We start from the raw sequence: 19,574 nt of genomic DNA, 5'->3' as shown, positions 1-19,574 counted from the left end.
GGGAGTGGACACAGGGTCTTTCATCCCGGCCCACAAAGCCAGCCTTTCATGTGTGGAATTTGGCAGTCATTAATAATACATACAGCGGTGGACAGATCAGTACAGCTGAGAGCCAGGGGTTAAAGGTCAGGGTGGAGAGTCACGGCAGCCATCATCACTGCAATGACGAGTCTGACATTCTCACTTCCTCACCAACTTCTTCATACTGAGCAGTGACCAGTGTTTTCGTTTCACGGTTTGGCGCTCCAAAGTTGCCTAAAGACGGGTTGGAGGGAGGTGCAGCAGGTTTCTTTCTGTTTTGTTGCAAAGTCCTCCAGGCGAACGTGAATGTTCTTATGATGAGCAGATGTCATCGTGTGGGAATGGGAAGTGAGAGACTCAGGGATTGTGCCAAGACGGACATGACCGGCTGCCAACAGCAATGCAATTACTGTTGCCGCTTATACAATGGCGGCAATTCATCTATCAAAATAAGACGTCAGGCGCTTCCTCTCCCGGACGTTATCTTCCTGTTGGCGGTCGGAAAACCTGAGGGACTCTTTAAAAAGGGAAAGAAAGGAAATGAAATCACTTCGGATTTGCACAGTTTGGCCTGCATGCAATTTAAAACGAATTTCCATATAGGTACTTTAATATTGTGTTTTCATTTTTCGTAACTTAAATACACGAGTCAAGTTCAAACCTTCTTCATCCATCAGCTTCAGTTTACATGTCTGAGTTTATGTGAAGGGCTTTCATTGTACAATCAACAGTTACACAGTGTAAGGCATCTTAAGAAATAAAAACATGCACTTCAAAGACTAATGAATTACACTTTATATTGAATATACTTTAAAAGCCGAGGTTTATTTTAAAAATAGAAGTTTAAAATAGAGGTACTTACAATTTCCTCCTCCACCCAAGAATATAATAGAAAGTAGGTTTACCATGCTTACGCTTTACAAACAGCACTATAAAGACCTAAGAAGACAACAGACAGATTCCAGAGTAGCAGCAGAGCAGCGTTCAGGGAAACAGCTAAGAGGCCTGCAGTGACTCTGGAGGAGCTGCAGAGATCAACAACACGTGTCTGCAATCTGTGGAACTGTTTAGAAATGACACAAAGTCTTGTTTGGCTCATCACAAGGCACCTAGGCGGGATAGCAAATGTACAGATGAAGAAAATATGCTGAGAAAAAAAATGAAGATTGTTGAGGGGGAGCAGGGGGTGCGTTTCTCGATTGATTTTTACCCAGAAAGCACATGGGCAAAACCCATGAGTGAAACGGTCACTGGGAATGTAACTTTAACATATTAATTTCTCATATGTTAACATAAAGGCTCGTTTTGAAGTAGAAGCTGCTACTTACAGGCATTGCTTCGAAGAACTCGACCTGGAATGCGGCGTTCACAACAGACACGTGTGTTCATCTGCTCTACCGCTAGCAAACAACCATACTGATTAAATAACATAAAAGTCTAGCAGTTCCCTAAAAGTCCAACAGATGGCAGCAATGCGCCACACAGTTTACAGGACACACTTCCTGCTAAAGAGCCCCCTGGTGGTTGAAGAAAAATCCACATATAAACCGGAAAATACAATAAATGAAAAAAAATCTGAATGCTCTCTGGTATTGTTCAGGGGGCTGGACCAAATGTGGAGGCGGGCCGGATCCGGCCCGCGGGCCGTAGTTTGGGGACCCCTATTTTAAAGGATTCCTTATGGGCTGTTACCCATTTTCTATCATGGATTTTCTGTCCACCACCTGCACATTGTCAGTGCAATATTTAGTTTTATTCAAAATGATTGTGACCTTTAAATCTTTTAAGCATGAGTTGCTCATAAGTTCAAGAGGTTAGTCAGTGTTGAGTTTTGTGCAACAGACAAATTATTGAAGATCCAATATTTAGGCCCCCTTTTTTTACCAGCTGTTTATCAAAGACACAATTTGTGTCTATATCTTCGGCACAAATTCAGAAAAATATCAAACTCAGTTTGCGGTATTTAAGTTCTTTTCAAGATCTGATAGTCTAAACTTTGTTTACGGGAGATTATCAGCTGATAGCTTGATTTCTCAAATACGGCTTATCTGATGTAGATAGTTTTTAGGTCAGATACCTTCGATTTATATGTAGAGTGTACCTGTTAAGAGAAATAGAAAAAGTTTCATGCAGAAAAAATACTTCCAACTATTTAAAAAAAATATGTTTAAACTTTAAAACGAGTCAATGACCTGCAACATAACAGGAGGGTTAAGTCACCAAAATGCTTTATTAAACAATTAGCTTAATAATAGTTGTAATCACACAGAACAGTTTGTCCCGTAATATTAATAAGATCACAATGTTTTAAACAGCATCACTGGTGTGAGCTTTCATAGCAGAGTTTTGATTCAGCCCCCCTGCTCTGCATGTTTTAGATGTGCCTCTACTCCAGAACAACTGATTCAAATGATCGCATGACCATCAAGTACTGCAGAAGCCTGTTAATCACCAAGATATTCAATCCAGGTGTGTGGCAGAAGGAAAACACCTAAAACATGCAGGGCAGGGGGGGGATGAGGACCGCAATTGAGAAACACTGCAATAGGCGTTTGAGGTGAAAGTGAAACTTGAATGCAGCCGATTATTCTGACCATCTTGCATTTGGCAGAGTGACAACTCTGTTTTCTGTGGAAAGAGGAATAGAATCAGAAGCAGCTTACAACATAGACATTTTCAGAAAACCTGACGAACGAGATTCCAGAGGCGAGTTGTCGTGCCTCTGTGTCTCTTAACGGAACAAGTTTTTTGGTTCCCCACGCTCACACACACGGTAGACGCCAAATTCACCTGCGTTGGCGTTTGGCATGACCTTAAGCTGACTGTGCGCTCAGCCTGCTTGTGACTCACGTCGGAGCCTCCCACCTCTGTTTCCAGCTCGATCAATACTCCCCTGACGGGTGAGGTCGCGCGCTTTCGGATGAGCCGGGATAAAGCACCAGGTGCTCAGGTCGGCCCAATCTGGGGAGAAAAAAAAATGTGAATGAACCCCTGGATTCTCTGCTAAGTTTAGCAGAGAATCCAGGACGAGTGGATCGACTTACACACACCCACAGCGTTTGCACGCAAACACACACATAACGTGTCCCAGAAGGAGTACTATGTTTTGTTGTTGTTGTTTAAAGGTTTTAGAATAGGTGAATAGGGAGCTGTAATATGAAACAGTTGGAGTTTTGCAAAATTATTCATACGCCTTGAACTTGTTGAATGATTGAGAAGTGATCACCTCAAGTTTATTTATAAAGCACATTTCAGCAGCAAGGCAGTGCAAAGTGCTTTACTCCATGAAAACAAAATACAGCAACTAATTGTGCAACAGGCAACAAACATTAGTTTTTTTTCCAAATTTACATCAAATTCAATAATCAGGATTGAATTTGATTGACCTTTGCCCTTCCAACAGGGCAAAGGTTGTAAACATAAGAGCCTAATACAAATACTTCACACTTTTCAGATGTCATTGCACAGATACGCACCATTTTTATCTTGGTGTGCTGCACAAATCCAAGCAAAACACAATGAAGTAAGTGTTTGTAGCATTAAAGAAATTGGGGAAAAGTATCAAAGGCGATAAATTCTTTTGTAGTGGTTTCACATTTAATTCCTCTTAACAGCAAAGCAGCTTCTGTTAACCGTCACTTCCACTTCTTTTCTTTACGGCTGGATCCTCTTTCAGTTCCCCCCACGTGAAACAGTCTGCTGAGTGAGACACAAACCTCCCAGACTGACTCCCTCCCTCCTCTTCGCCACGACGGGACATAAAAAGGACACCTGTGAAAGGTGAATGAGTGTGTGGGTGGGTGTGTGTGCGTGCGCATGCGTGCATGTGTGTGTACATTAGCAGTGGCACACGTAGACGTGAGTGTAACCACTCTTCACCTTGGCCAGCCCCAGAACATTAATCACCTGGAGCCGTCGCAGTCACCGCACTCTCACACCCGCTTTCGACTACTATATAAATGCTCACAGACACACACACACACGCGCACGCACACGTTTGCGTGGCTATCTTTGTGGGGACTTTCTACTGACTTCCATTCATTTCTACAGTCTAAACCTTACCCTTATCCTAAACCCTAAACCTAACCCCAACCCTATCATACCTAACCCTAACCCTATCCCTGACCAAAACTCAATTCACACCTTTGTCCTAAATCTGACCCCTGGCCCAAAAACAGTGTTTCTCCTTGTGAGGACCAGGCTTCAGTCCCCACAAGGAGCAGTGGGTCCCCACAATGTAGGATGTGTCAGGAAAATGGTCCCCACAAGGTATTAGAAACAAACGCACACACACACACACACACACACACACACACACACACACACACACACACACACGCACACACACACACACACACCGCTAAGATTCATGGAGGGAGGCAGTCAAGCAGCACAGGATAATAGAATCTAAATAACATGGCTAAAGGGAAAGAAGAAAAGGAGAAATAGGAGGCGTCTGAAGACTGAGTGACTGATCATGGAGGAAATTAGAAAGAAAGAAAAAGAGAGAGTTTGAAGTAGAAGAGAAGGGGGCCAAAGGTGAAACTGAAAACAAATCCTGTCGTCGCGTATCATTAATGTGATATTTGCTGCCATTGTTTGCCTTTCTTTGACTAAGGCTAGATCCTCAGATGTTTGTGTGTGCTGATGATGGTTGTTCTTCAGACTTGGAAAAAAAGCAAAAACAAAACGTGTAAGCTTTATGTTTAAAGGCAAAAGGCACTCTGCGTCTAATTGTCTCTTTCTGCTAGTGGACAAGGTCAGCATGCATTTACAGTACAGGCTACTTGATATTAACAAGGTAAGTAAGGAAGTAAAACACTTATAAAAAAAAAAAAAACACTGCAAGAAGAAAATCTGATAAGGTTTTATCTGTGTTGACTCCTTATGTCATCAATACCGATCCCGCAGCTGTGTCGGCTTCTGCACCAGGAAGCTGATGAAATCGTATCCTGATGTGGACGCGAATGGCAACACCTTCCCTTTGGTACATTTTATTCTTTAAACACACTTAAACTAACAGCGGAGCAGCGGCGATAAAAGAGTTCCACCTCGAAGAGTCACGAGGTAAGCATGCAAACGGTGGAGGAAGCAGGTCTCCCACAGGAGGCTCAGCTCCAGATAATCAACTTTTATCGCCAGTGGATCATTAACAATCGTAAAGAACATGATGTGACAGTATTAAACACTTTGGGACCGCGTACAATAATGTGCAGTAAGCATGCCCCTGGATAGGAAGTGTTCAATTTCTGCATGCACATAATTTCATTCTTTTTAATTTGTGTGTTGAAATACAAAATATAAACTAAAACTCTTATTGGCTTGCGCTCAAGAGAATCGGATGTCTCAAAGTTGAGGATACTGATTAGATTTTGAGGCCTTGGCCTATGCCACCTGTTTTTGTATTTTTTTCTGTCCTTGTGTTGTCAGGCTGCATCTCTATCAGCCTTATTCAGCCTGATTATCCTTCCCTGTTGTGCTGTTCACTGCTTAAACCAGCTTCCTTCTCTTTTTCACTTCTCTTGTGACTCTCGCGTCTCACCGGTTCGCGTTCCCGGATTAGCCTTTGTGCGCCTTGCCCCGTGACGGATTCTGACTGTAAATCTGGTGAGGACGACCTCTGCAACAGATGATTAACATCTGAAAGTGCTTCACAAAACTGAAAAGAAGTTTTGTGAAGCTTCTTCACAAAACTTGTGACTGGACTGGGTCAGCTTTCCCCCTCTGATTCAGGCTCTGTGTGGTCTACACCCTCTCTGACCCGCCTGTCCCTCACTAGTTAATGTTGGTGTGCTCCACTAACTCTGCCACACACATTTCCTTGAGAAATGAACTAATCTTCTCTTTTTTTCTCTCTCTCTCTCTCTACAAACATGTACAAACAAGCATGTAGAATCTACAAGATGATTATTATTTGAAGTGTGTTTATTAGGATGAACACAATCAGTTTGTGACAGTTTATTACATAATTACATCATCATTTCTAAAAAATGTGTGTGTGTTGTAAAATGCATTCAAGGATTTTATTAACATATCAGATTACATGAAGGGTAAAGGCATCTCACTCTTGTCTTAAAAAAAAACAAACTTTTCTTTCCTAATATACTCTCAAACTACTTTTGCCATTTTCAAGTCAAGGTTAAATTATTATTTTAACTCTCATCTTTTCATCTTTCCTGAATTTATATGCCGGACAGGAACTGATGTTTCAGAGAATTCATTTAATTTCTTTATGTTAAACCCATTTTTAGACATGTCAGCATAGGCAACACGAGAAACAGCAGCCTCGAATCCCCATAGCTGCTCCCATGGGCAAAAATAATCATCCCTAATTTCTTTATATTTTTTACTGAAAAACTTCTAAAGTGCTTTTAGGCCATATTTTGCTCTGCTGTAACATCACGTGTGGATTAATGTGTTGGAGATGAAACAGTGCATAATAAAACCGTTTCAAACCTTACTGTGTGAAACGACAGACGCTGCCGTTGTAAAATTTAGGATCTTGATGTCGTTTTTTTATAAACTCCTTACATAAACTGTGACTCCCTAAATCAACTACTTAAGCTGAAGAGGAGGCTTTGGACAGTTTCCTGCTAACGTTAGAATAACTTTAAAGTAGTTGCTGTTTTTTTTTTTTTTTTTTTTTTTTTTTTAAATAGAGACAAAAAAAATGAAGTTATTACTTGTTGTGTTTGTTTTGCACTGTTTACAGCCTGTGCAGTGTTAACACCCGATTTAGCCTTAACGACTGTTTATTTGTGAACGTTTACATGAGAGAATAACTTCAAAATTACTTGGTTTGTGCGTTGAAATACAAAAACTAAACGAAAATGTTTCGTTTTTCTATGTTTTTCTTTTACATAGAAAACGTTAAAAAAAAAAAACATGTTCATTTTCAGTGTGGGACACAAATTCATTTCTTGAATTTCTACTTGAATTTTCAAAATTGTATGATGGACGCCACTTGTTCAGACCACCGGTGCTGACCAGCAGGAACACTTCCTCTCCTTCTGTTTTAACAGGAAGCATTTAAACGTGCAGGGGAAATTTACACTCTCCCAAGCCTTTCCCAGGGACACTAATGGGCTTTTAAAAGTCAACATTCTCCTGTGAGAGGCCGTTCTGAATGACTAACGAGCGATAGTGGAGGGACTGCGGGTGGGACGTGTTCCCAGCTTCTAGTGGTCTTCTATGTTGAGACGTAAACAGCCCTGATAAATGCAGAAGTTTATTGGACTGATCTAAACAGACGTGAATCTTCATGGGAGGACATGGAGTCAATGTTCTCGTCCATGTTTGAATGGCGGGTCCTGCTTTCTGCAAGTTATTTTGCTTCTGTTTCTACGGATGTAATCTCTTGAACCCCACCCAGTGACACACTGCTTGGATGGAGTAATAGATATAACTTGCCCTTATGCAATAATCTGCAGAAAGACAACCAGCCATATGGGCAGTGGGCAAATTATGCTTTATTTTTCAGCAAAAATATTTTAGGCTATGATAAGAAGAGATGGTATCTTTTTTGTTTGTTTTGGTTTCCTCTGGCATTTTTTATTTATTTATTTTTCTTATCAAAATTTTTTTATCTGGAAACGTTGTGCTTTATTTAAAGAAATATATAAAACACTTCTAAAAAGTGTACACATTTGTCAAATTCTTAGGTTTTATATATATATATATATATATATATATATATATATATATATATATATATATATATATATATATATATATATATATATATATAAACAAATTTAAAATTGTTTTTCTGCTTCATGTATCTCCCACAATCAACTGCAATACAAACAAACCAAATTGTCAGAAATGTAAATATTAAAGAGGCACAATAAACTGTTTGTATAGATGTGCACAGCCTTTCACTCACACTTTGCTGAGTCGCCTTTTCATTGAATTGCATCGACTCATTCAAACACTTGAGCTGCAGCGAGTTTACAGATGCAGGTTCAATCTGTAGATCTGTGCAGGACCGTGCACATCAAAGCAAACGAGTCGGTGAAGTCGTCAGGAGGCCAACAGCAAAACAGGTGCTGAGGGAATTTCTGCAACTCCTTCTGCAATTTCTGGTTATGCCTTGAATGCAGCAGCAGTTTGTTTTACTCTATGTGTCTGATTAGAGACAGAAGCATTTCCTACCAAAGGAAACATCAAGGCCCTGTTCAAATTTCCTAAAATCTTGTCTGAGAAAAAGTAGAAACAAAAATACATCACCTCCCAAAACAAATAACAATATCAAAATAGAAAATGAAAACTTTCAACAAAACACCACCATGCCAGCGGCGACATGTCTTTTCTTCAGCTTTTGTGCAAATTAGGAGATGAAATTAAAACCAGTTCTACATATACAGTAAATTTTGTCCCTTACTCTTCAAAAGCCTTCTGAAAAGGTTCAGAAATGTTTACATGAAATTGGCACAAAGAAAGAATAGCTTCGCCAAAATAAATAAATAAATAAATAGGTTTTCTGAATTTTGCATTCTCAGAAACTAAACTCGACAACTTTAGGGTCACCTAAAGATGGTGGTTGACAAAAAATATCAATTTTCAGAAGATTTAAGCAGAGTGATTAAAAAACAGGCTCCTTAAAGGAGGTTGAATGATTAAATTCAATAAAACTGCTTCAACTTTTAAAGTTTCTTTCCATGATTGCTTTTCCTTTTATCTAAATATATATATATTTTTAAATGCCTTCTTCTCATTTTGTTTGACTTTCCTTCTCGGTTTCTTGTTGTCAGCCCTTATCTTTGCATCTTTTCTATTTTCCAAAGCAGCGGGACCCTCCCATCTTTCTTATCGCGCGGAGCCGCTCATCTGCTCTCTCATTACCAAACCCCCGCCAAGCTGTGTGGAAAACGGCTTCCTTGAAAATCACTCGGTTTTCACTTTGATTCATGAGTCTCAAAGCAGTTTCATTACGAATATAAGATAGTCGGAAATCATAGAAAGAAGAAGAAGAAGAAGAAGAAGAAGAAGAAGAAGAAGAAGAAAAAAGAGTCACTCTGAGTGCAACGTCAACAAAAACACGTTGGGATGCTGCGTGGGGCTTGGACAGTCGGGACTGGCTCGTTTCTGATCCGACGGCACGCAATCACAGATTTGGGTTTGCTGAAAGACGGCCAGGAATAAGCCGATCGCTCACGCTGATCGATGACGACTGTCAACAGCGGCTGCGAAGGTATTGATCATAAACTGAAAGACGGCCAAAAACACGGCCACGTTCTCACACGCCCTCTTTCCTGTTGCTCTGGCGGGGCCTCCTGCGTGTTGCTTCTGGCGCCAGAACTCGAAAGACGGCAAAGCGTGACGGTACAGAAAAGAAGCAGGAGCGATTCCCGGTTGTCTTTGCCGCGTTACTCGGAAGGAGATGAGCTGTTTGTGCTTGTTCATGCGAGTGTCAAATCCAGATTGCGACCATGCCTGTCTGACAACATTAAAAAGACGGCAATTCCACGGCTTCAGATCTCGCCACGGGCGCAAAAACAAGCCAGATCATCAAGACTTTGATTTCAAAGGGCTTTTAATGTGAAGAGCCCCGAGCCGTCAGTGGGTTTAACAAGCGGCGTCGGCCATGATGCGATGACAGCATAGATATGTAAACACAATAAAACTGATAGTCTTGACACGCACACACACACACACACAAACGGCCAGCAGATCAAGTTTAAAGTTAACCACACTTATGTACACACTGTAGATTACTTTACTTTAAATACGTCTTAAAGTAAAGCATAAGTATGTTTGTTTGTATGCAACCAGGTATGTCTTCTGAGATACAATATATATATATATATATATATATATATATATATATATATATATATATATATATATATATATATATATATATATCAAAACACACTGACAATTACAAACCATAAAGCTACAGATATTAAAACCCAATTAAAATACAATATTTGCGTATTCCTGGACTCTGGTTGCTTGTTCTTCGTGTCTCTGTGTTGCAGCGTGATGAACTGATGACCTGTCCAGGCAGCGTATGCCTAAATATGTATTTAAAAAGAAAATTCAAGCACATATATCGATTTGATCCCACTTTGAAACTCCACATGCTTTTGTCAATCATGAAAGATGCCATCGAAGTTTGCACTTCCGTCACGACAAAAACCTATAAAGATTCAAATGTTGCCAATGTTTTTGGGAGGTACTGTGTGTCTCACGTTATTTATTACTGGTTATTTATTACACTGAGAAAATAAAAAGATAAGATCCTGGCAGTTTATCACAAGGGATACATTTTATCCACTCTCCGAAGCTTTTGCTGCTTTTGTATTGTAATTTATTCCTGCTCATTGGAACTCCAAATAATCCGCCGCTAGTACAGACATATGGGCCAAAACACAAACTTCTTGACGGTATTATCGCCTGGGAGACAGGTTTATGGGAAATCAATCTATTCCCACAGCCGAGTCTTCTCTGTAACCTCTCATTCTTTCACTTTGGCTTTGACAGGAACTGCGGCGTCGTGTTTGATGGCATCGCATGTCCATCCAGTGGGGCAGCGGCAGTGATCCGGTGCATTTTATCGCACGGAGACGGCTGACTGGCATGTTGATTATAAGTGAACACGCAAGACGTGGACGTGCTTCTTTGCATTTGAAAATGCATCACCAGACTCAGCTGTTCTGATAGTGAATAAGGTGTGGGCCTCACCGACCCGGCAACATGCATCGGGTTTTGGAGTCTGGATCTGTTGTCTCGGAAGCAAACTGTTGACTCAGAAAAGCCTTCGGAAAAAGAATTTGCAGAAAATATTCTAAACGAGTCGCTTCAGTCTCGCATCGCCACTGTTGGACCGACCTCTCACTGCACTGTTTGGTTCGGTCCAATTTCTGCAGATAGCCAGTAAACATAAGTTAATATCCATCAAAGCAGCGCAGCGCGTTGAATTAATGGAACCAAAAGTTGCTTCAAATATTTTTACAGCATGTTTACTTAGCTGCTGCAGCTGGAAGTGGTCCAGTGACTTTTTTCCTTAAAAGTCACCGAACCAGTTTGTGTGTAAACACACACATTATAAACGACTCTGAGAGCTTATCGGTCTTAATACTGAACTCAGTGTCCTCAGACACGGTGCGAGCCGCTTATGACGCGGAGGTGGGAAGAATTTCATTCGGTAACGTTACAGTAGTGGGGAGAAAAAAAATGCTAACCTAATTTGGAGCCTTATGTAGTGCAAAAGTATTTATGCTCCATGAGCCTTAACCGTTACAAATAGAAACATAGTTTTGTTAGAATAGTCTCACCTTCCTAAAATAATGGCCTAAGTTTGTTTTTTGAAATATTTGATTTCTTTTGTGCCTGAAACATCTTTTGGAAAGAAAGAGGTAGCTTTTATTTATTTATTTTAATTTTTTGGCCAAAATTACTTTTGTATCATTTCTTCAAATGTGTTTAGGTTGAGTTTGTAGAATCATTGAGTCATTTTCTCCAGAGTGGTATCGATTGGGTTTAGCATCGCTAATGTGCTTGATGGTGATCTACAGATTGACTTTAATTCTCAGAATTTGCTTTTGATCGGGAGTAGAGATTCTTTGCCACTCTCTGTCAGCTACTGGACACGTTCTTTCTCCTCTCACCAGTGAATCATTTGTCAGACCACTTTAACGGCATCCGTGGAATTAATGATGAATGATGTCCGAAATTTAAAAACAAAAGCCGTCTTTCAACTTGTTATTCCTTTGGAAGATGAATGTTATATGGGAATGTAAACTTAATTAAAGGTTTCAGCTGAGTTTGTTCCTGAGAAAATGCTACTTTATATCGCGTTCAAGGACGCCGAGTTTTGAGAGAGCGCAGTAAATCTGTTATTTAGCCGAATCCCCGCGTTCCCAGACGGAATGCTGCCGCCACTTGCTCTGACTATGGGTTTCTGCTGGTTGACGAGGTCATAATGACGTAATGCTGGCCAGATTTCATCACCCAAATGTGTTCTCCCAGTTAACTGGTTTGATTTCAGGGAAGTGAATTGTTCTTGGGCTTCGCACCGAGAGAGACTCAGGGAGGAATTTGCTCTCTCTCAGTTCGTTCACTGTTGTGAATTACTGGTAAGGTTGTTTCATTTCTGTATCCAACTTCTAAGTTGATACATCTTCATCTTGGTAGCTACTCTTTTCTGGAGCAGTTTGTCGAAGTCCTGGGCGGAGAACAGAGGCGTCTTGTCTCGTAGGTCAGAAAATAAAGTTGAAATCCTGCAGTTCTTGATTTTGAAGCAACCCAGCTGTGAGAAAAAAAATTAAAACCACTGACCCTGAGTATATAAAGTATATAAATACTCACTCAGGGAAGCTTGATACAAACGCACACCACACTTTTCAGATTTGAATGTGTAAACAAATGCAAAAAGACTTCCTCATTCGCATCATGCACCACTTTAGTGTTGGTCTTTCGGAAATAATCAGGATGACACTTGTGGCTGTAATGAGACGAAATGAGGTGTTTTTCTAAGGTGCTATATTTTTAAAGAAAACAGTTGCGAAAACAATAGAAATTAGGAGGGGGGGGGGAACAAACATTTTAACAACATCTGGACATCAAATAAATCGGTAAGGTCTAAGAGTTTTAGTAGCTGCGTTGTCACGCGCCTGATCCCAGAGCAGCGTCCTGTTGTCCAACCTGACAGCACGCGGCTGCATTAGCACGGAGGCTTGAGTAACCAACCTGCCCATCTGTGAGGAAACCATTACTGCTGAACGACGCTTTTAGAGGCTTTAAGACGTCTCACTCCCCCGTTTAGACGAAGCCGCTTGCAGATAAGTGTCTCACAGGAATGGCACCAAACTAATTTCTCTACAAATCTCCCAAAACGTTTACTATGAAAAACAAAACAAAACAAAAAAAGGTATCAGTGGGGGTGAGGGGATAAACTGCAGACGAGCAGACCTGACACCCATTGAGCAACCGATATGCTGTTACAATATTACATGTGGAAATGTATGGTTACTGTTGTACTTTGCGTAACAGCTGAAATGATTATAAAACCACAGCTGACAGTTTTTAGCACGCGGTTGAGCGATGCATCAGAATTTGATTCCTCGCCACGTCACAGTGGCTCCCTGGTGATTATTTGGACAATGTGTTGTTCATCAAGACCACACGTTAATGTTTTGAATGCATGTAGGGTTTTTTTTTTTTTTTGTGGTCATCAGAAGCTGTTTAGCTCGAGCGGACGGTTTGCTCTGTGATCGATATGGATGTGGTCCCAGGAATCCACTGTAAATTACAAAGGTCAGCATTATAGCGTAAAATCAGTCCCGGCTGCAGTCTTCATCTACAGCTCTTCCCACTTGTGCTTATGTGTTACTGAGTTCTTCCCACCCCTCCTCCCCCCCAAAGAGTTAGGTGAACAAAAGCTCATTTTTCAGTGTTTCATTCAGAAGAATTAGAGAACCATGTCAGAGAAAAGAGATGAAAGGCGGCATGGGAGGAGACGCTGGCGAGAATCCCAACTTTCTGAGAGTCAAAATTCGACACTCATGTTCACAAAGCGCATGCACTGGCTTTCCCTGGCTCTCGCGTTCCTGTCATGTAATAAAAAAATGTGTTCGGGAGCGTCGAGTGTAGCTACTGCACGGATAAATAACTCGTCACAGAGGCATGCTTCAAGACAACAGCCACCCACCACAACGAGGTCCACGCTGCCCCCAGGATCTCTCAACGCGGTGGCAAACACATACACACGCATTCACTGAGGCAAGTCAATGCAGTTTTGCAGCCTACAGCCAGGAAATCAAAAGCAGTTTGTAGTCATGGGCTTGTTTTCTTTTTCTTTTTTTTCTCAAGAGGAGAGTTTGTTGGCTTCCTGTGCTCACAAGACTGTACAACAGCCACGGGGCTCTTGGCTACAGCTTCACACCCCTGTCTGCATCAATAGTTCTGTGCCATTGTGATGGTCACAAAGGCCGTCTAAGTATACGCCAAGAGGAAAAAGGTGCCACTCTTTATTCCTCCCTCATCCCCTCACTTCCTCTTGGCTGACTTGAAAGAGAAAGTCAAGCGGCGGCGGTGCTGAGGTAGAGTGGGAGGAAGAACACAGAGGTGGACCAAGCGCCACGAATTTGTCCTTGCAACCTTCAGGGATGTGTTTGCATTCATTGCAACTCGTTTTGAGCCGTTATGTAAAGCTAAAAGTTACCATTTTGATCTTGTTGCTGTGGATAACATGTCTTAAGATGCACTAGGGAGATTTGCCCCTTCAATCTTTCATTAACATACAATGCCACTTTTTCTCTGTCTACTTCCATTTTATAACTATCATGCCATTTAAATCTTATGTTCTTAAAGCATTGTATTAGGTTTTAGAAATCTCTGTTTTAAGACAGCTTTTTATTATTATTTTAATCCCTGTTTGGACATGTCACTCTTATGAAACTTGACAGATTAGGATTCCTGATCAGAGCAGAACAACTCCAAGCATCTTCCTACTTGTAGAAATTATTTGCTCCTTAATAGACTGAGGCCTGCAGAAAAATCTAGGCCTGCGGTATCATTGCATAACAAGTACAACCTTAGCACAAATGCTAACGTTAACCAAGCACGAGCATGCTAACAGGTTTGGTAAAACAGAAACAGAACAAAACTTCTAAATTATTCAAAAAGGCAACTAAAAAGAGAAAAAAAACCATACACTGCTGTATATTCTGCTGAAGGATACTGGTGGGCATTTCATGTTTAAGTTCCAAAACTGGACTGGCATTTGCCTGAAAACAAAACTCTCAAGATGGTAGAGTTTCACATCGATCACAACTCCAGTGTGACTGTTTGAATTTTCAACGCTTTCTTTTTTATCTCACTATTTTTTATGACCATGCTACTACACAGGGTAAGTTTATGAACATGTTAAGTGTCTAAAAACAAAATACAAAAAAATGTATTGTGACTAGCTAGTATTGCTAGGTGTTGTTAGCTTGTTGCCAAGCAAAGAAAATCCTGCACAGCTTTCTTGACATGGCTAAATCATGCTAAATCAAAGCCATATTCTAACTAAAGAGATAAAGTAGATATTTGGTTTTCTTTTTTCAGTGTTATTTTCTTTACTTTATAAAAGAAAATTATTGGAAAATACCCCACTGTAATGAAATTATCAAGGTCAAAGTGCTTGAACAACTCATCTTTTTGACTGTTATTAAGCTTCCTGTTTACTTTGCAAATACTGGCATTAGGCTAGTTACTGGTATCAAGGTGATTTAAAGTTTTAGAAGATAATTATCTCTAAACACACATAATTTCCAATCACAGCTTTCCTATACTAAAAGTAAAGGGAACTCTGACTGTCTGGACATATTTCTCGAGGAAATTAAATGAGCACCACCATTTTTTTTTTTTTTACCTTATTATGGTAACGTTGTTTTAAACCTACAGCTGACAAGCTTTGAACAGCTCATTGAGCCCACTTTTTGTTCAAGCGGAGCAAATAGTCTAACTAAACAACAAATAATAGCTTATTATACTGATTTTATCCTTACACAAGACTAATATAGAAAAAAGGTAGAATGAGCTGACAAAAACACACACACACTTTTGTAGTTAGCCTAAATAAAAATAACTGCAATTTGTATCATTTTCACTGCTACGATTAATCATAAACTATTAGACCATGCCCATTCCTTTTTCTTTTTTACAAAAATTTGCAAATACAATGTGGTATTGTTCTCATAGTTTCTATATTGTTAGGATCCATACGGGTCCATGTTGAGCTGGTAGCTCATAAAACAATACCAGAGAAAAAGACTGACAAAGATGCATGTGGCCAAGAAATGTCTTGCACAGCAGATTTACTTCCTTTTTTTTTTTTTGCTTAAAACAGGCCATGACACAGGAATTAGTAGGCTTCGAACATCAAACATCTACACAAAATACGGAGAGAGTTTTCACAATCATTTCTCAAGAAGGCTTACAACCAATATGAAACAAATACAAAAAAAAAAAAAAAACCTAAAAGACTGTCTGCCAAACACGGACACAGTGCACAATTCACTTTTGAGGTATCTCATACAAATAGATCTTCAACGTGTTGATGGAGCTGTAAAGCGAGCGAAGAATTGTGACTAAGATTTTCTATGTTGCAATGAATGCAAGGGTAGTTAGAACATGCTGAGGTGAGTCACTCGTTCACGCTTTCACCCTGCTGGACTGCTTTCAGCCTGGACTTATGCATTAGAAAAGCTCCAAGTTAGTAAAAAAAAATACACATGATGAAGTCAACTAATCTTAATAGTCACAACATCCTGTACAGTACACCTAGAAGAAGGGAAAAAAAACAACTGTAGCATCAGATGCACAAAAATACTGCAAATTTTACCCTTGTTTTCTGTGACAGCGATTAGAAGGGAAAACGAGCCTTTGTAGACTTTGACCTCAGAGAAAACCACACACTGACCTCCAACAGTGATACATACCGGGTGACAAAAAAAAAGCAAACTCCCCCTGAAGATTAAGGGGTAAAGAGCAGATAGTCTCAGCTCATAGTGCATTACAATGTCTGCTGTGCACATCTGTTCAGCAACCACAGGCTCAGTGCATTCACGTTCTCGTCTAAAAGCCATTCACACCGCCTGCGACTCCTCAGGCGCAATCTCTCATCTTGCTAAATGGGTATTGATTAAACATCAGCAAGTGGCTTGAGAAAATACAATTCACGTTAAGCCATAGCCGAAGATATTGATGGACAACGGATTATTGCCTGTCCGACAATCTGTTTCCCCTCAGCCAGTCTTCACGGGGTTCATTTAGTCCGAAGTGTAAGCAACACAAGCTGCATGATGGAAAACGAAGTAATGGCTCTAGTATTTTGAGAACAACACAATACAAGGCAGTACAGTACGATAGCTTATCAATGTTGACAAGCGACTGTCAACAAAGCGTGTGGAGTAGTTAACCATCATCTGATACATTTTTACATCGTCTTTAGTCCACACAGTGCATTTCTTTACTCCTAGTCCATCTGTTTCCCGAACTAAAAGGACACCTTGGTTAGTTCCTGCGGTTCCCGTTCTCCACGTACTCGGCCAGACTATTGAGAGCCGTCTCATCGCTCTTGGACTGGAGGACGGTGTCCCCCTTCCTAGAGGTTTTCTTGGTGGCCCGTGACAGCTTCCTCCTGAACGTATCCCCGGCCAGGAAGTAAAGGATGGGATCCACGCAGCTGTTGAGGCTGGCGAGGCCCCGCGTCACCTGGTACGTGGCGTAGACGCGGTTGTTGAACTCGCACATGTCGGGGCTCTGGAAGTACAGCCTCGCCCGCATGTTCAGGTTTTTCATGACGTGGAACGGCAGGTAGGAGACGGCGAAGACCGCAAGCACGATGATGACCAGGTGGATGGATTTCTGCCTGAGCGGCGCGTTGTTCATGTCGTTGTAGATCAACGCCTTGACGATCATGCCGTAGCAGCAAAATATGATGATGAACGGGACGCAGAACCCGAACACAGTCAAAGTCATGCTGTAAATGAAATAACCCGGCAGCTCGTCCTCAGTGGTCGTGTCGTAGCAAGTGGTCAGGTTACGCTTCGGACCTGTCCTGGAATAATAAAGAATCGGGGACATGCTTATGACGACTATCAACCACACCAGAGCGCTGGTGATGACAGCGTTCTTCTTCTTCAGTCTGCCCAGAGACTTGAGCGGGTGCACCACGCCAGTGTACCTGTGAACACTGATGCAGGTGAGAAACAGAATACTTCCGTAGAGGTTCACGTGGAATATAAAGCGCTGGAGGCGACACAAGACGTCCCCGAATATCCAGTTGGTTTTGTTGAAGTAGTAGAAGATGAGGAAAGGCAGAGAGAGGACGTAGCAGAAGTCAGCCAGGGCCAGGTTGAACATGTAGACGGAGATGCTGCTCCAGGGTCTCATGTGGCAGACGAACATCCAGATGGCCAGGCTGTTGCCCACCAGCCCAGTGAGGAAAACCATGATGTAAACAGTGGGCAGGTAGTAGAACTGGAAACCTGTCTTGGTGAGGTTGCATCCTCTTTGGATGGATTCATTCAGGAAGGAGGTCTGGTTCAACGCTGTGGTCATGGTTTCAGGGGCGGGAGCTTGTCCTATTAGACAGAAAAGAGGGGCGAAAAAATTTATGACCAATCTTATCTCGATTCAGTCTTTGAGTTTAAAATGCTTAATTAACAACAAGGCGGCAAAAATCAAGAATTTAAACACACGTAGTGATGGACATTTCGGAGCACTTACCGTAGAGAGAGACTTATATTCCACATTCCTATACAGTGTCCTTCACAGTTGCAACAACAACAAAAAAGATTTCCGTCATATCTCGGACGGGGCGTCTCAGCTGACAAATCCCTTCATTCGGTCTCCTTACGACGCAGGAAATAGTTTAGAAAGTTACAAAAAAAAAATCCTCTGGTTTTCTATAGGTGCGGGGAAAAACTAAATCTGCTGTCGGTTCCTCCATGCGTCGCGAAGCTTTCCCACACCAGTGGCGGTGGGACGCAACCGAGACAGCTGCAGGCTCTGGCATGAAGAGCAGGAATTGCAAACTGCCTCCGTAAAACGAGAGAGAGAGAGAGAGAGAGAGAGAGAGAGAGAGAGAGAGAGAGAGAGAGGAGACTGTTCGCGCCTCAGTCAGAAGAGGAAAAGAAAAGAGGGGAGGAGAGAGAGGAGGGAAGGTGAGCTGGCTCACAAATCCGCTCCGTCCCTCGTGTGGCTCGACTCCTTATCTACCTGCACGTCGCCTAAACCTTTACTGTCAAAAGACACGTGAGCAACTTTGAAGCAGCCAGGTTCAGTTCGCGTTGTCGTTAATTATCGATTGGAGTCAGAGGCGGTGTTTGCATGAATGCCGCCAAGGGCGAGTCCCTCCTCCTTGCGCACAGAAAATAGTAAACATCTGCCTGTGAATAAAACATAAAATAAAATAGAACAAAGGTTTCAGTAATACTCAAACTGCGTTGCTGTCTATGTTTAGTGTTGGTCAATTCGGCTCAAATCTGATCAAAGTATTAAATAATATTAAATTAGATTCATAGATTTTTGAAGCAGTGAAAACAAGCAAAAAATAATAATAATTGAATTGGTGGATATTTGAATTCTCTGATGTCTAATGGTGCATTCCACTTGTGGCTGGATTTGGGAAATTCCAACTTTCCAGTTGAAAAAACTAACTTGAATGCCCTCTGAATCAGATGTCCCACTGGGAACCTGGGCACAACTCCCAGTTGGGACTTGCAAAGCAGACCTCTTGTTTCAATATGGCTGCTCGTCACATCAGCAATAGTAAGATGTGGTAAATATAAGACACACATGAAAAAGTGTGTCTAATAATCAGTCCTAACATGTAGTGCCTGCAACTCTAAACTGAACCAATTCAAAGTGGTGTTAATCTAAAAAAAAAAGATGTTTGTAAGAGCCACTGCAAACAATGTTTATGGCTATCGGCCATTTTGAAATTCGGACTTCTTAACTAGAACGCTGTTACCTCGGGTCGGAGGTCAAACCCAACTCTGAGTTCCCACCTCTCAGGTACCTGGAATGCAGTACAAATATCCAGGTGCGTTGTG

General features: G+C 41.3%; 1 protein-coding gene and 1 long non-coding RNA gene across 2 annotated transcripts; both read right to left on the bottom strand.

Moving 5' to 3' along the window:
* Positions 1-2,232: 2,232 nt before the first annotated feature.
* Positions 2,233-4,067, bottom strand: LOC148155866 (uncharacterized). The gene is made up of 3 exons (XR_015764978.1): positions 3,498-4,067; positions 2,812-2,982; positions 2,233-2,649 (listed from the first exon to the last, which is right to left on the bottom strand). It is a non-coding gene; the product is annotated as an uncharacterized LOC148155866 (long non-coding RNA).
* An 11,746-nt stretch (positions 4,068-15,813) lies between these two features.
* On the bottom strand, positions 15,814-18,756 carry p2ry1 (purinergic receptor P2Y1). The gene is made up of 2 exons (XM_015002400.2): positions 18,247-18,756; positions 15,814-18,101 (listed from the first exon to the last, which is right to left on the bottom strand). Exon 2 carries the CDS (start codon positions 18,076-18,078, stop codon positions 17,029-17,031), a length of 1,050 nt encoding a protein of 349 aa, XP_014857886.1. The 5' UTR covers positions 18,079-18,101; positions 18,247-18,756; the 3' UTR covers positions 15,814-17,028.
* Positions 18,757-19,574: the final 818 nt, after the last annotated feature.

Source organism: Poecilia mexicana, unplaced genomic scaffold, assembly GCF_051168715.1.
Source record: "Poecilia mexicana isolate PSO_F unplaced genomic scaffold, ASM5116871v1 scaffold_13, whole genome shotgun sequence".
NCBI lineage: Eukaryota > Metazoa > Chordata > Actinopteri > Cyprinodontiformes > Poeciliidae > Poecilia > Poecilia mexicana.
Note: the sequence above shows the minus strand (reverse complement) of the source record. Positions and strands in the feature narration are given on the sequence as shown.